Source organism: Phodopus roborovskii, unplaced genomic scaffold (genome assembly GCF_943737965.1).
Source record: "Phodopus roborovskii unplaced genomic scaffold, PHOROB, whole genome shotgun sequence".
NCBI classification, from domain to species: Eukaryota; Metazoa; Chordata; class Mammalia; order Rodentia; family Cricetidae; genus Phodopus; species Phodopus roborovskii.
Genome location: NW_026126415.1, coordinates 4157339 through 4173192, shown reverse-complemented (window position 1 = coordinate 4173192; position 15854 = coordinate 4157339). Strand labels below are relative to the sequence as shown.

Sequence of the window (15854 nt, the reverse complement as noted above, 5' to 3'; positions counted from 1 at the left end):
AGCACGGCTGTAGTGCATACGTGGAGTGTGTAAGCAACATTGGCACCCTGTCTCAGTACACGGGGTAGTTACAGTGGCTGAATAATTCAGATATACATGAAGATTAATTGCATGAGAACTCTAGGGTGGTGAGAGAGGGAGCTACTGCTTTCAAGCAGTATATCTATACATATATTTGCAGTTGGTATATATTTATCAATACGGATGGAAATATGTCTCCTCAGACCAAATGGGTTTCCCTTACTGTCTCAGAAATAACCCCTTTTGCTACTACTTTCTCAAGTTCTTGTTATGCTTTGAGACAAGGGTCTCATGTAGCCTAGGCCAGCCTTAAGCACCCCGTTTTGCTGACGGTGATTTGAACCTCAGATCCTCATGTCTCCCCACTTCCCAAGTACTGGGATTATATGTTTAAAAATATTCTTGGGGTGAGGATGTAATTCAGTTGGCGGGGTGTCTACCTAGCGTGTCCCAAGTTCCATATTTAATACCCCGTAAAACTGAGTGTGGGTTCGTATGTGTCATCTCAGCCTGTGGGAGGCGGAGACTGGAAGGTCAGAAGTTCAAGGTCGTCCTATGCATACATGGAGTTACTTGAGAGTTTGCCTTGAAAAAAAAAAAAACAAAAAACTTCTATTCTACTAATCTTTAAGTTGTCTAGTATAATAACCATGCACCTGCAATAAAATACTTAGGAGAATGGGTGCTTTGCATTTAAGATTTCATCCTCAGTGCCCACGCGTGTATATGTACCACAGCGTGGGTGTAGAATTCAGAGAACAGCATTGTGAGGGTCGCTTTCTCCTTCCTCCTCCATGTGGGTTCTGGGGATCACACTCAGCTTTTCAGGCTTGTGTTGTTTGATGGCACGTGCCTTTACCTGCTCAATTCTTTGTCAGCCCCCACTTGTTCATTTTAAGTAGTGTCCTTCTTAATACCTCCGCAGGTAAGGTTTCCCACTTCCATAGTGGCGTAGATATTATACGTTCTGGGATTTATAGAACGAAAGTCCCAAACGGAGCTGGTGGATTAATTAGACCAAGCCAAAAGGACAGATGTTTGTCTCCTCTTGTACGGGTGTCGGTAGGTCTGCATGTGGGTGGCTGGTGGGAGACGCAGTTTAAGTGCGTGAGGGAATAGCCAGATGGCAATCTCTTTTACCTTACTGTGAAATAAAATGATTTGGTGACTGGAGGACAAGTTGTTATTAGGTTTTGGGAAACTGTCAAGATTTATAAAAGAAAAGAGGACGAAGAGGAATCTGAGACATAGGTTCCAAGTCTTCAATGGCTGGCTGGCGTTGAGGGCCCTGCATGTCTATGTGTGGGGGCTTACATCCCTTGGCATCATTGGCCTCCCAGAAACTTTCGGAGGGTCGCGGGGTACAGCGTCAAGCATGACTGAATCTACCATTTGGGGCTTTTGGGGTCTCCGGGGCAAGGTTGGGGCTTCACAGTGAAGGGTGCCGGTAGAGAGAACATTTATCTAGAGCCAGGCAGAGTGGGGACTGAAATCTGGAGGAACCTGTGAAGACCTGAGCAGTGAAGATTTCCTTTAAAGACTGGAGCACGACAGAGCTCAGAGTGGAACACAAAAGCTGGAAGTTTTACAAGAGATGCAGCAGCGTCTGCCCCCCAGTTCCAGATCCAGGGTCTAGGGAGGAGGGGGGGGGGCGAATGAGACCTTGGACCATTAAGGACCTTAACCTTGTCAGTCCTGATGGGGGTGAGGGAAGGATTTTAGTGAAGCTGGAAAGTGCACAAGGAATCCCTAACCCTGAAGCGACTCAGCGAGCGCAGCTAATAATTGGTGAGGAATGAAGGGACACTAGCTGGTAGACCCAGATAATTAGGACATAGTTTGCAGAAAGTGAAACAAGCCGAGCGCGGTGGGTCATGAATGGGATCAGACTAGCAACCAGAGAGCTCCCAATGGCCCTGGAAGCGCCTGAGGTGAGCCCCGGGGCGGCGCCCTAGGATAATTTTCTTTCCACTCTGCAGCACCAAAGGTCCAGAAGCTCCAAGTTTAGGACTCTGTCTTCATTTACCCCGTATTAGCCACTTCTCTGTTGCTGTGATAAAACACTGTGACTAAGGCAGCTTATGAAGGAGGGGCTGATTTGGCCCCAGTAGGTTCCATCAGGATAAAAGTTCATCATGGCAGGAGACACAAAAGGCAGCTGCGCACAGTGGTGTCTGCAGCGCCAGCTGACAGCTCATATCGTGAACAGGGGAGACAGAGAGGGGAGATAGAGAGAGGGGGAGGAGGAAGGAGGGAGGGAGGAGGAGAAGAGAGGAGAGAGAGAGAAAGAGGAGAAAATGAGAACTAGGAACTGGAAGTGGTTCGAATCTCTAAATACTCGATGCCCACCTCCCGTGAAACATATCCTCCAACAAGGATGCCTCTCCTAAACCTCCCCGAAGCGCCACTAATTGGGACACCGAGTATTTAGATGCCCAAGACTCGAGGGGGACATTGCTTGTTCAAGTCATCGTGCCTCCCTTTTATTCTTTCGATTTTTTAAAGCCATTATAACTAGTATTTTTATTATTGTTATTTTGAGACAGGGTCTTTCCATGTATTCCTACCTGGCTTTAATTTTGCCCACCATACCTCTGGTTTTCCTACCATTCTGAAATACTTTTCCTAAAGCTGAGAACTTGGGAATGAGGAGGCTCTCAATTACATGGTTCAGGAGGAAAACGATGTAAGGTACAGATGATGAATTTAGATGCGGGAATGGCCCCTTGAAAGATTCCAGTGATCCAGGTAAAGCCCTACTGTAAGGCTAGCACAGGCTGAGCATCTGACGGCTCCTTTAGGATGGCCTTCTGGATCTTTCCTGGGGCCAGATCACATCAGAGGAATCACACTGGGGATGGAAATACTTTATGGACTGCAGACCAGAAGCATCTCTCACCGTGGTCCTCACATAGAATATACCAAACCCGTGTGACTTACTTGACATTCGCTGACAAAGCTCTTCAATATGCTCACAGTAGGGCATAGTTCAGGTTTATGAGGGCATCTAGAGCTTCAGGCTTTTCTCCTGTCCCCTTCTTTTATTTTCAGCTCTCCAGTATTTCACTTGCCTGCCTTATAGTATTTATTATGCACAGCATATTACAACCCGACTCTGAAAGCTACTTAAGCCTTGCTATCTGCCCACCCCACCCCACCCCACCGCACCAGCCTTTCCTTTCCTTTTCTTCTTTCTTCTTTCTTTCTTCTTCCTTCCTTCCTTCCTTCCTTCCTTCCTTCCTTCCTTCCTTCTTTCTTTCTTTCTTTCTTTCTTTCTTCCTTTGGCCCTACACATTTAGAGCCTTGAGCTTAATCATCCAGCTCTTGCTAGTGCTGGATTGTGTCCCTTAGAGTTGTGCAAGCTACAGAGTGAAACTGATTAAGATTCCACAGGCCTGGTGATTTCCCTCCTGGTAGTCACCCACAAACACTTTAGGTCCGGGAACTGATGGATCATTTTTCAGGGCTTTTGCTTTCTGTTTTATTCTAGAAAAACCCAGTCTGGTCGTGAACATGGGTCTGTAAAGTGAAGTTGCCAGTGTTAGCTTTGGCTTCTGGTAAATGCAAAGGACTGCGTGTATCTTTTTACAAATGCGTCTGAGCTCTCCAGAGCACATCAGTCCACGGGAAATTCCTGTTCATTGTAGTGCCTGAGGCTCAGTGTGGTGACGCACACATGTGATTCCAGGATTCTGGAGATGGGGGCAAGGACCAGGACAGGGTCTCTGTTAAAAGTCTGACGGGGCTGCATGGTGATCTTCAGGATAGTTTGAGCTCCCCCAAAGCCTGTCTCAACAACAACAACAAAAAAAAAAACAAACAGAAAAAGTTGGAGTTGGGCTAAGATTACTGGGTTACCACTGCTGTGTGACTGGTGGTATCATGTGATCCACCCAATGATCACACAAGACCTGGAGGGCGTCGATGTGGATTCTCAGATTTTTCTGAAAAGAGACTGGCCCTGATTTTGTGCGTGCGTGCGTGCTTGCGTGCGTGCGTGTTTGTGTGTGTGTGTGTGACCTTTTCCCTGTTACCTGCCTAGTAAGTCTCCAAGCTACATGACTCCTGCTAGTCTGTAGCAGGCCCTCTGACTGTATGAAGACAGGGGAACAGATTAAGGCTTCATTTGACATTTCGACATTGATTTGGGTGAAAAAACGAGGCCAAACACTGTTGGTTGAGAACATAGGGTGTTGTGAATCGATTTGACTTGGAATTGTGTAGACCTTTTGGCCAGGTGCCTGGATTCTGTCATATAGAACCGCTGGATTGGAGAGGGTAGACTGACCCATGAGAATTCTATTGCTATGCAGCACAATCCCACTGTATGGGCAAATGGATCACGAGAGAGTAAGCTCACACTGGGTCAGGGTGTTTTTCCCCTCCCAAGGTTGCGGCACCAGCGACGTGGATACTTTACCTCCTTAGCTTTTGATTCCCTACGCTGGGGTTCTGGCTGGGGTTCAGCACCTGCCACTTGCTCGGGTCTTGTCATCCCTCCCCGAACATCGCATCCCGCTAAGACTTCCGCTGTGAAGGGGCCCTGTGTTGCCTTTTCCTTCTTTCCATCCTGAGTACTGCCTACCACTAGAGTGGTTTTTTTTGAGATAATAACTTTGCCTTAAAAATTCATTTTTAAGTGTTCTTTACTGTACATTTTTTTTGTAGTTGAGCACACACACACACACGTACACACGTCTGTGTCACACGCCCGAGATGACGGAATCAGAGAACTACTGGAAAACTGATTGGTGGCTGTGTGGAGCTAGGAGCATTAAGATGAAGGGGTGATGAGTGCATCTGCTGAGAGGTCGTGGGTGAATAGTTCTGGGTCTGGGTTATGCAGCATGTATGTGTTTCATGCATGACGAAATGGCATAGAATAGCACATACTTTAATTGCTGTTTCTTGGATTTTGTGTTCTGCTATGTGTGCATAAGATATAAGCATTAGGGAGAGCTTCGTGGAAGGTAGATGAATCTCTGTACAATCCTTGCAGCCTTAGGTGAATCTTTATTGTTTACAAGTTAAAAAGTAACTGATCGGGCTTTCCACTGCCCAGGTCCTTTTCTACCGTGTTTGCTGCTTGCTATGGTATCTTTCTGAAGCCATCATCCATGTTTTCTCCTTTGATTGTTCTGCTGAAATAATGATTTCACACTTGGCTTCTTGACTTAGTAAATGAACAGCAAAATGTCCTTTTTGAACAGTAACACGTCATTTCTCTATTATGCTACACCACTCACCCGTTCAAATAACTGACGTTGTATAAGTCCTGTATATCGTGCGCTAAAGCAGCTGACCATGCTGTAAAAATGGACACAGAGCTTGAACCTCAAGAGATGTGCAGTCTTGTTGACAGAGACAGAAAAATGAACAAATAGGTTGTCTCAACTCCCGTCATCTGAAATAAGTTTGTAGACACATCATCATCGTCCCTGAGAAAGGAGATGGGGAATTGTTGACAAACAATCTAATTTTTTTTTTCTGTAGCAATGCAGTCCTCAGAACTAAAATGTTCTATTTTCTTTTTTTTCTTTCCATATAATGGTTTTAAAGGCTGAATTAAGAGGAATAACTTAGTTACATGCATCCACCATACCATTAATTTTAAGTGAAATGACACCTTTTCAAAAGCACTTGGTGGGGAAGTGGTATTGAAGATAGATGCTGTTGTGCGAAAGCGCGGCTCTCTCCGCAGTAACTTAAACCTTTTCTCTTTTCTGTGTCTTTCCAGTGTGTCCTACTCAGTGCACGTCTCAGAAGATTATCCAGGTAATGTGTTTCCCTCGTTTATTTATTTATTTATATATTTTTATTTTACTGAGCACATTTGGCTATTTCGGTCCTCTGGAGGTTTGAAATGTGTGCACGCACGGAACCGTGAAGCACTGGCTGAGGAGGCATAAAGTCAGACGGAGACTCGTGTTGATTGTGAGACCCTCCAACACCTGGCCCAGAATCAACTGCAGTTTCCTGTTGAAGGCATTCTCATGGATTCCCTTGGCAACTCCGTTTTGTTAAAAACAAACAAACAAACAAACAAAAAAACAACAAAAAAAATACTAAGTACTTACTGCAAACGGACACACACACACACACAGAAAAATAATTAGGTTCTGAAGAAATGTATGCTAATCTCTTCATGCCAAATTATGAACTGCTTAGTTTAAAAAGTGAACTCGTGTGATGGCACACGACCCGGGAGGCAGGGGAAAACGCATGTCTGTGAGTTTGGTGCCAGCCTGGTCTATCTACAGAGTGAGTTCCTGTTTCGATAAAGAAACAAACAAAAAAGCCCTCCCATGCACATATGAGTACGCCGGTAGATGAATTACTCAAGCAAATAGCCACCACGCGTATGTATTTTGCATAGGAAAGCTCAGCTAGCTGGGTTCAGTCTTTTTATCACTTGTGGTGGTGTAGGGTGGGAAACCAACCAAGCGGCCACAGTGCTCAGCTCCCTCTGGTGGCAAAGAGGCAGTACTTCCTCTCCTCCTCGGAGTGGTGCTTGCAAAATATAACTTGGTTCTGTCTGAAGATTTAAGTACTGTTTTATTTATAAGATAACTTTTATTTATTTTACTTTGTGTGCATGAGTGTTTTCCTTGTGTGAATGTGTGTGCACCATGCGCGTGCCGGTTGGATCCCCTGGAGCTCGTGCTGCAGATGGTTGTATGCTGGGGGTTGAGGGAAGGATTTCTGAAGAGCAGCCAGGGCTCCTAATCACCGAGCTATCGCTCCAGCCCCGCCCCCGTCCCCCAAATTTATTTTTACATTAGTTTTTTTTTTTTTTTTGCAGTTTTGGTACTGCAAAACTGCCTGCCACTGAGTTCGTGTCACTTGCCTAACCTATCAAAATGGAAAGGATTTAACTTTATCTATGTCTTGCCTGAATGCTTGTCTGTGCATCATGTGCCCGCAGTTACCGCACATGCCCCGGGAGAGGGCGTCATATCCCCTGGGACTAGAGTTTCAGATGGTTGTGAGGGGCCGTGTGCATGGTGGGAATTGAACCCGGGTCCTCTGGAAGAGCAGCCAGTGCTCTCCCCCAACGAGCTAACTCTTCAGCCCCTAACATTTGAAATTTCTCGATAAACCATCACTTGTGTTCTTTTCTTACTAAAGTCTCATCTTGGAGTAAGTGCATAGTGAATTTCCAACATAATTTCACCTCTCCAAGATAACAGAATTTAAATGCTTATTTGATCTACTTGATCAGAGTAGGTTTCGTTTTGTGGATACTTGATCAGAGTAGGTGTCGTTTTTTGCCCAGGGAGAAGAAGATTAGTGTGTTCTGATTTAAATGCTGAGGCTGAGTTTTGGGTTGGCTGGTAACACCTGGGTCCCTTAAATACAGGCAGAATGCGGTACCAAGTGCCTCCAGGTGTACAGCTGAATCTAATTCTGAATGCCCTTATTGGTGAAGGGAAAAAACAAATGGCAATTCCCATACTTAGTCATCCTCGAAGAGTATGCCACAGAATGCCACGTGGAGCCATGGCACTTGGTGACAGCCTGCATCTTACCTCTGACAGTTGTGGCTCCTGAGGAGGTGACATGGGTCTTCCCAGTGACCGATAGTGTGATAGTATTTTCCCGTTTATTGAATTTCAATTAGATTTATTTGAGGTTTGTTAGTCAGTATGTTTCAACTTTCCAGACTGACAATAATATCACATAAGATTACGTGTTTGCTTTTCCTTTCTAATAGCCATTGCGTTTGCCCCCCCCCCCGCCTACTTCCTAGAACTTTTAGAATAATTTTCAATAATAGAAAACTTGGCAGCTTTGTGTCAAACCTATACATACATACATACATACATACATACATATATATGAATCTATTGCGTTTTTACTGGGTCTCAGTAGAGGAATCATCTCCTCCTCCACATACTAAGGTGCTGCTCTGTGACACCAAGCATCTTGATGGTACCTACCGAGCTGTGTGCACGCAGTTCTGTACTTGGTGTTACTGACTGCAAAAAGCTAATGGAACTGATGGGCTCTTCAGGCATTTACAGCGCTAGCAAGCAAGCCTGCCTGAGCCTGCCCCTTTAGATGTGGTGGGATATGCTTAGGACATTTGTGATTTTCCTGCCACAATTATGGATTTGTTTTATCTCAGCAATATTTTTTTCTTAAATGTCTTTTTGAAAAGTCATATATATATATTACACAATATATATATATATATATATATATATTTTTTTTTTTTTTTTTTTTAAAGAAAAAAGTGTTTTATACTGTTTGGTCTACTGTACCAAAAAAAGTCTTATGTAGCTTTTTTTTTTTTTTTTTTTTTTTTTGTTTTGTTTGTTGTTGTTTTGGTTTATTCTCATTCTCGTTGCTTATTTTTGTTCTTCTCTTCCCATACTTTGGTTTGTTTTACAGGACCTTTGCCTATTTCTAAAACTCTTTCAGACACATAGCTCCTTTGACTGTTTTTCAATTACTAAATCCAGTAATCCAGGCACTGCCTTACTAATTCCTTCTGGTGATGTCTGTGGGCTTATTTAACTATCTTTGGGGGATGGTTTGGCTCCAGGGATAGCTGATCATCTTGTTAGAATGGGGCTTTTGTTGTTGTTGTTGTTGTTGTTTTGTTTTGTTTTGTTTTCCTATGTGTGTCTGGATTGTCCCCTTCAGTCAGGAGCCATGTGTCACGCCCACTTGAGTCCCCAGGAACAATTTTTTCAGTGTTTAATTTTGTTTCATTAACTTGTGCTATCGATGAACATTCATTTTGTAGTCTGTGTCTGTGAAATGCAGATTTAAAGTCTTCCATGAGATGGAATATATGTAATGACATAGATACCAGGTTACTCTTTAAAATCGAGTGAATATGTAAAGTAGCCTTCTGTCTTCTGTGAGTCTCACAGAGCAGATTTCATTTTTGGTAAGGGATTTGAAATGGTATATGCATGGCGAGTCACAGGTTGGCACTGCCAAGAGCCAACTGCTCATCTGCATTGCTCACGTTTTCTCACCCAAATTAGGAGGCTTAGCCACTGTGTGACTGAGTTCTCTAATCTCCCTCTGGGTCCAGAGGAGTGAGGCTGTTTCTGGTTCCTGTGGCTACAGAGCCCTGACTTACAAATGGCATACTTGAACTGCAGATTAGCAACTCAAGTGAGAACTGAAATCCTAACACTCCAAGTGGAACCATTATATGTAATTGTTTTTACAGTTAGCAAACATTTATATCTTGTAATACGCTGCAGTTTTTTTTTTTTTTTGAGGGATCATGAGTTCTGTACTTAAAACACAATTCAGTGACAAAGTATTGACTTTCTGACTCAGGAAAAACTCAAGCTTTTCCACTTATTAATTATTTAATCAATTAATTGCCTAAGTAGTTTGAAAAGAATTAACTTCATTTAGTTTTGCTTTCATTGTTGTTAAAGGAGGCTAATAATTGGTTGGTTTGAAAATGTATGACAAAAATGACAAAATTTTAGAGGCGATTCATGGGAAATATCCAGATTATAATACAAAATCAGCATAATTGATTTTTTTATCAGTACCGTTACCGTTTCTCTTAAGTTACATAGTAATAATGAGTGGAATGACTTGACTTAAGTGACCCTGCACTTACTTGAAACTGAGTAAAATCAGTGAGGGTTGCTTTTCTGCAGCTATGCTTTCCCATCCCAATGATCCATAGAAGGGACTGTCTCTGACTCTTTCACTGTCTTCTGCAACCCAGCTGTAATACATGGGGAGGTGCCCAGTCTTTCCTGGACGGAGACAGAAGAGGAGGGGGCTTGGGGGGGATGGGGAGGGAAGAGGGGAGAGAAGGGCTGGGTGGGGGAGGGTATGGGGAGGGTGTAAAATAAATGATGATAATTTTTAAAATAAGATCCTTTCCCCAGAGCCCGAAAGAAGGAGAAAAGAAGATAAAGCCTAAAGTGTCAAAGGAAAGGAAAACCAAATGCAGCACTCAAGGGAAGAGTCCAGTGAGGGAATGCAAGACTCCACACCCTTGCTCTGTCTTCTTACATGCACCCCTTAGCTACTTACGTCTGACTTCCCATGTCTAAACCCACACGGCATAGCTTAGGGAAGAAGTAGTTATTTAAACAAGAGTGGAGATGGACTGGTTCATACAGATCGCACCTGGCTTATCAACACACTTCCTAATTTTGTGTCTGAGCCCAGCGCCATCAGGACTGATGAAGAGGTGTTGGGGAGTCAGGGGAGGTGGAAAAGTGCAGATTCTGCTGCTTTTGGTGTGGGTTAATTTTTTTGGTTTTGATTTAATGGTTCCTTCCTTTTTGTTCTTGCTTTAAAAAGGAAATCAAATCATCAAATCTACAGTTGGCTGGTCTCAATAACTGTATCTTTTAAAACTTTAAAAATTTGTCAGGAACAGAGCAAATACACTCAGAATAGATGTAGTGGTAGTTTGTTGCACATTTATATTGATTGCTGCAATCAAAGCAATGAACATGTACAGCACCACCTAAGCTGTGCGTTAGATAACCTGGAACCTCCTCATTGTACACCTTCATAGTTACACCCTCTGACTAAGCTCCCCACTTCTGTGTCCACAACCCTTGGCAACTTCTGTTCCAATACTAATCCAGCTTCTTTCCTTTCAACATCCTTAGCTGTGTATGCATGGGGGAGTAGCAGTTTGACTTACCCTAAGGACCTTAAGGTTTACTCACCCATTGTAGCCTCCCTCCCTCCCTCTCCCTCTCCCCCTCCCTCTCTCCCTCTCCCCCTCCCTCTCCCCCTCCCTCCCTCCCTCCTCTTTTAATGGCCGAGTAGAATACTACTTTATACACATTTACTGCAGTTTTTATTCAGTTGTTGATGGATACTTACGTGGCTTCTACATCTTGGCCGTGTACAAGGGATTTCAGATTTACTGATTTCATTTTAGCGGGATACCCGGAAGTGGGATGGCTAAGCTCATTAACCTAGGGGAAATGAACAGATGCAGCATCTGAGAAACATCCCGAGGAACTGTGATCAGAGCAGTGATGAGCAAGGAGACCGAGTCAGTGATCACACCCTTCTCAACAGAGAACATAATTCTTTTGAGGAAGAGTCATTTTGCTAGTCCTTTCTTAACTCTCCAGATGGGATATTCTTACCTTGGTGTGCTCTTCACTCGGCCTCTTTTCTGATCATGAATTCGATATGGCTGGCCTACTACATCATAATGAAGAGTTAACACCAGGCGCCCTAAAACCCCAGAACATTCTGATTGTAGTACATGGAGTTAAAGCAGAATCTGAAAGTATGACTAACCTAGATGACAAACATGTAGAGAATCTCTCAGAGAGCCTTTGAAGGAGTAATCCTGCCCTCCAGCTTCAGGCCACACACAGTCGACAGATTAACTCTATTGAGTCAAATCTTACTGTGTTCTGGTTCTTGAACGTCTTTACAGATTTTTAAAGCATTTCTTTTTTTCTTTTCAGTTTTCTTAAAAAAGAATCACAGACTGGTTCTATGTATTATTTTATGGGATTCCCACCTCCGTAGGAAATCCTACGAACTGAGTTACACTTAATGTCTTACTGGACCATCTCCTGACACGTTCACAGAACTGCTGTTCCTGGCCTGTGGATGGTGCGACGCTGTCCAGCTTACGGATCCGTCGTCTCTCCACCTTTTACTTCTGCTGTTCTCGTGTTCCTCCCGTCCACGTGTCCTGTTCTTTGACGACGTTTAAAATAGTGTTCCCCGTTGCTGAGGATGGCTTAGCGTTCCTTATCTTTCTACCCGTCTCTCAAGTGCTGGGTGTACAGGCCTTTGTGGTCCTCCTTACCGCTTCTCTCCTGGAGCTGTGGTGGGATCCAGTGTTCTGCTGTTTATCAAATACTCTGTCTCTGATCGTTACCACCCGACGCCCCCCCCCCCATCTCCTCCTTCTCGGCTGCTAGGAAAGCAGAGTCAGTTCTATTAGGTAGCAAACCGTTTCACATCAGTAAGACCAAGTAGAGTTTAAGAGGGAAGCAATATCTGGCTCTGAAGTTGGCCGTACTAGCCTTGGCCTGTGGTCCCAGCCCTTGTGGGTAGGGGCTCAGGCGTGAAGGTCCAGTGGTTGTCTTGGGATATGCAGGGAGACTGTGTCTGAAAACAGAAACAAAAACAGCACACCAGTCAATCAATCAATCAATAAACAAATAAAAGAAATGAAGAGATTTAGCTGTAATAGAGTTCATCCTCTACTCTCCCTTTATTTTAACCGAGCATGTGAATTCCCACAGAAGAGAATTTACATAAGTGGTCAGTGTTTCCATGTAAAACCAATTCATTTACACAAGATCTGCCTCTTGGTCCGTGATGTGGTGACAGTTAGTAAATGTGATTATGTCCCATTGTCCCCAATGGTGTCTGGAAATTAAACAGAGCCAACCTGTGATCACTGCTAATCAGGGTGATGAGGCAGACTATGCCACCCTCCCCTCCCCTCTGGGTAACTCAATAAAGCCTCTTCCTCATGGAGAGTCTGCCGACAATAAGTGGAAACATACATATCATTTACTTAATTTCAAGGTTTAAAAATAGCGCATTTGAAATAGAGAGGAACCATAATGACTTAAGTCTATCAATTAGAAGTCAGATTCTTGTGGTACTGACACAATATTATTACAGCCTGTCTCAATGCTTCTTAAAAATAGATCCTTTCAGTTATCCAAGCAGAAATTGATTCATGTCTCTATTTACTGAAGGTGTTTCATTCTTTAGTAAGTTAGTGGTATTATAGGAAATTTGCCTTTAAGTTATTTTCTTATCACTTTATTTTTATTTTATTTATTTATTTTTGAGGCAGGGTGTCAGGGTGTATTCCTGGCTACCGTGGAACTCAACTGTGTAGACCCAGTGTCTTGGTTAGGGTTTCTATTGCTGCGAAGGAACACCGGGAAAATATAAAGTAAAATATTTAACTGGGGCTGGCTTACGGTTTCAGATATTTAGTCTATTATCATTATGATGAGACATGGCAACTTGCAGGAAGACATAATGCTGGAGAAGGAGCCGAGAGCATTATTACATCTTGATCTGCAGTCAGCAGGAGACAGTCGTACTGATATAGCTTGAGCCTATGAGACCTCAAAATCCGCCCCCACAGTGACACACTTTCTCCAACAAGACCATGCCTCTTAATAGTGGCACTCCCTATGGGCCAGACATTCAAATACACGAGTCTATGGGGACCGTTCCTATTCAAACCATCACACCCAGGCTGGCCTCAGACTCACAGAGGTTGGCCTGCCTCTGCTTGTAAGTGCTGATATTTAAGTGTGTGTGTGTGTGTGTGCGCGTGTATGTATTGCACGTATATGGAAGTCAGAGGACAACTCATAGGGAGTCAGTTTTGTGCTTCCAATATGTGAGTACTGGAAGTTGAACCTAGGTCATCTGGCTTGGTGGAGAAGCCCTTTATCCACAGAGCCATCCAGAAGGTCTGTACAATGGGACGTTGGTTAGTGAGCTGGCAGTATTATAGATGCCCTTCAGCCATTAATGAGAAAAGTAGATAAACAACTGGGTGTTATATTATTATAATAGGATATTGTCTGACCATACTTAGAGATCTATATTTGTTTTAAAAATAAGTGAATTTATACATTTCTTTTCTAGAGATAAAAATAGTGAATAAGAAACGCAAGGACTTAAAGTATAATTTAATATTCAGCGTGCAGTACATTTAGATAAAATTGATTTGTAGAAGGATGATTCTGAGGCATAATAGCAGCTTACATAACAGCAACATGGAGGGTGCAGTTTCAGGAAGTGGCTGCCCGGAGTTTCTTCCCCTCCCTTCTCCTCCGTCTCTTTCCTAACTAATATTTTTTTTTTTTTTTTTTTTTTTGCTTCTGTTTTATTCTAGATGGATTTCCCCCTGTGTGTCCTAGTTTGCTTCCTAGTGCTGTGATAAACAGCAGCGAGTTAGGGAGGAAGGGGCCTTTTTGGCTCACTGTCAGTGTGGCATGGAGGGGAGTCAAGGCAGAAACTCACGTAGGAGCAGAGGCAGGGACTGTGGCGAGCAGCTGCCCAGTGCATTGCTTCCCATGGCTTGCCCAGCTAGCTTTCTTACATAACACTGCAGGGCCATTGCCCAGAGCTAGCACTGTCCACACGTGGCTCAGAGCCCCCTGTAAACCATTCATCAAGAACATACCTGCAGTTACGTGCACAGATGATGAGTCTGATAGAGACAGTTCTTTAAATGTGGTCCTCCCTCCTTCCTCCCTCCCTTCCTTCCTCCCTCCTCACATGACTCCAGTTTGTGTAAAGGTGACAGATCTAACCTGTAGGCTAAGAAGGCTCTCTTCCTATGTCAGCCTCCCAAATATTGGAATTATGAAGGAGTTGCCAGCTTGTTTGGTTTTTTTTTTTTTGTTTTAAATATGAAATGTCCCCTAGTTACCTCCTTAACTGACTACCTCACCTTTTGAAATGGATTGGTATGGAGCAGAGTGCTGTCCTGTGACTGGAGTGAAGCTGCTGCATCCAAACAATTGGTTGCCTTAGGCTGTGTTAGAAATGTTTGAGAACTGGGCCTAGTGGAGAGGCCTCCTGCAAACTTGGCACTTAAAGAGACAGGCAGGAGGATGCTGGATGAGAAGGCTACACAGGAAGACCTGTCTTAATTAAGCCCTCTCTCTAACAAAAGGGAAGCGTGGCTCAGAATGCTTTAGATACAAAGTCTGTACTCTTGGGGAAGCGGCAGGATCCTCTGAAAAGGCTGTTCCTTTAGGCTTAAGAGACACATTCCTTCGTTTTTCTGAGCGGATGAGAGCAGCAATAAGTGAGAACTGGATTAAATTGATGAAGATAATGTCTATTGCTTTTACAGAGGATGTGTAATCATTATACAGCGTCTCCTGTCATTTTTCTTCACAGACAATACGTATGTGTCAAGTTCAGAAAATGATGAGGATGTACTAGTCACTACAGACCCAATTCCCGTCATTTTCCACAGGATAGCAACAGGTAACGGTGACGCAATATTTTCCTTTCCTTAGATGAAGATTTTTTTTTAAAACCGTTGACACGTTGGTGAACTTTGTTTCCAGTATAGCAAATGCAAGTGTGTGCATTCCAGAAATCTGTTCACATAATTTTTATATCCAAAGTATGTTAGCTTTTGAATAATGTTCAAAATGTCACGTCAACATCACCCGTGAAAGTATATTTTCATCCATCATGACAGTGCTGGACAAACTGAGTACAAAACCCGGGTCGCTGAAGCTACCTTGAAGTAAATAGTAGAGCTGAAGAAATCTGGGTCTTGTTCTTTAATTTGTTAGTGTTTCTATGCACAACAAAAAATTGAAAGTGCTTACATGATTTATCTTCATAATATTTCATAATTCTTCCACAAAAGGGGAGGAAAGCCTACAGTGATTTTAATCTAGGAACTCACAAATGTTTGGCAAACAATGTGCTAAAATCCAAAGTAACTTAAAAATTCTCTTTTGCAGAATTAAGAAAAACGAATGATATTAATTGTTGTTTGTCCATAAGATCCAAATTACAAAAAGAAAATGGGGAGGTATGTAAATTTCATTCCCTTTGGCCTCTTATTTTGATATTTTTAAATTTACCAGGTATTTGAATTTTGTAATTTATTTGTACTACAGTTGTGTATGGTGAATGAAAGGAAAACTCACTTTTATTTTGGTATTGTATTAAGACTGAGTTAAAATTAACCCTGATGAAGTTCCTGCTAAATTAATAGAAAATAATCTAAATAAAACATACATGCCATTTAAGTCATTCTTTATTCTTTATTCATAGCAATGTAGTTGACAGAGAAACAACCACATGCCTTATGTTACACGTATAAATGGCTCTCTCTCTCT

General features: G+C 42.9%; 1 protein-coding gene across 3 annotated transcripts in view; it reads left to right on the top strand.

Annotated features, from left to right (window-relative positions):
- Parp8 (poly(ADP-ribose) polymerase family member 8) overlaps positions 1 to 15854 on the top strand; it is a 161690-nt gene that overhangs the window by 76314 nt on the left and 69522 nt on the right. For all 3 annotated transcript variants that reach the window (XM_051183087.1, XM_051183085.1, XM_051183084.1), the window contains exons 4-6: positions 5759 to 5796; positions 14893 to 14982; positions 15474 to 15544. In XM_051183087.1, the coding sequence (XP_051039044.1) occupies positions 5759 to 5796; positions 14893 to 14982; positions 15474 to 15544 (199 nt within the window). The remainder of the gene's footprint in view (positions 1 to 5758; positions 5797 to 14892; positions 14983 to 15473; positions 15545 to 15854) is intronic.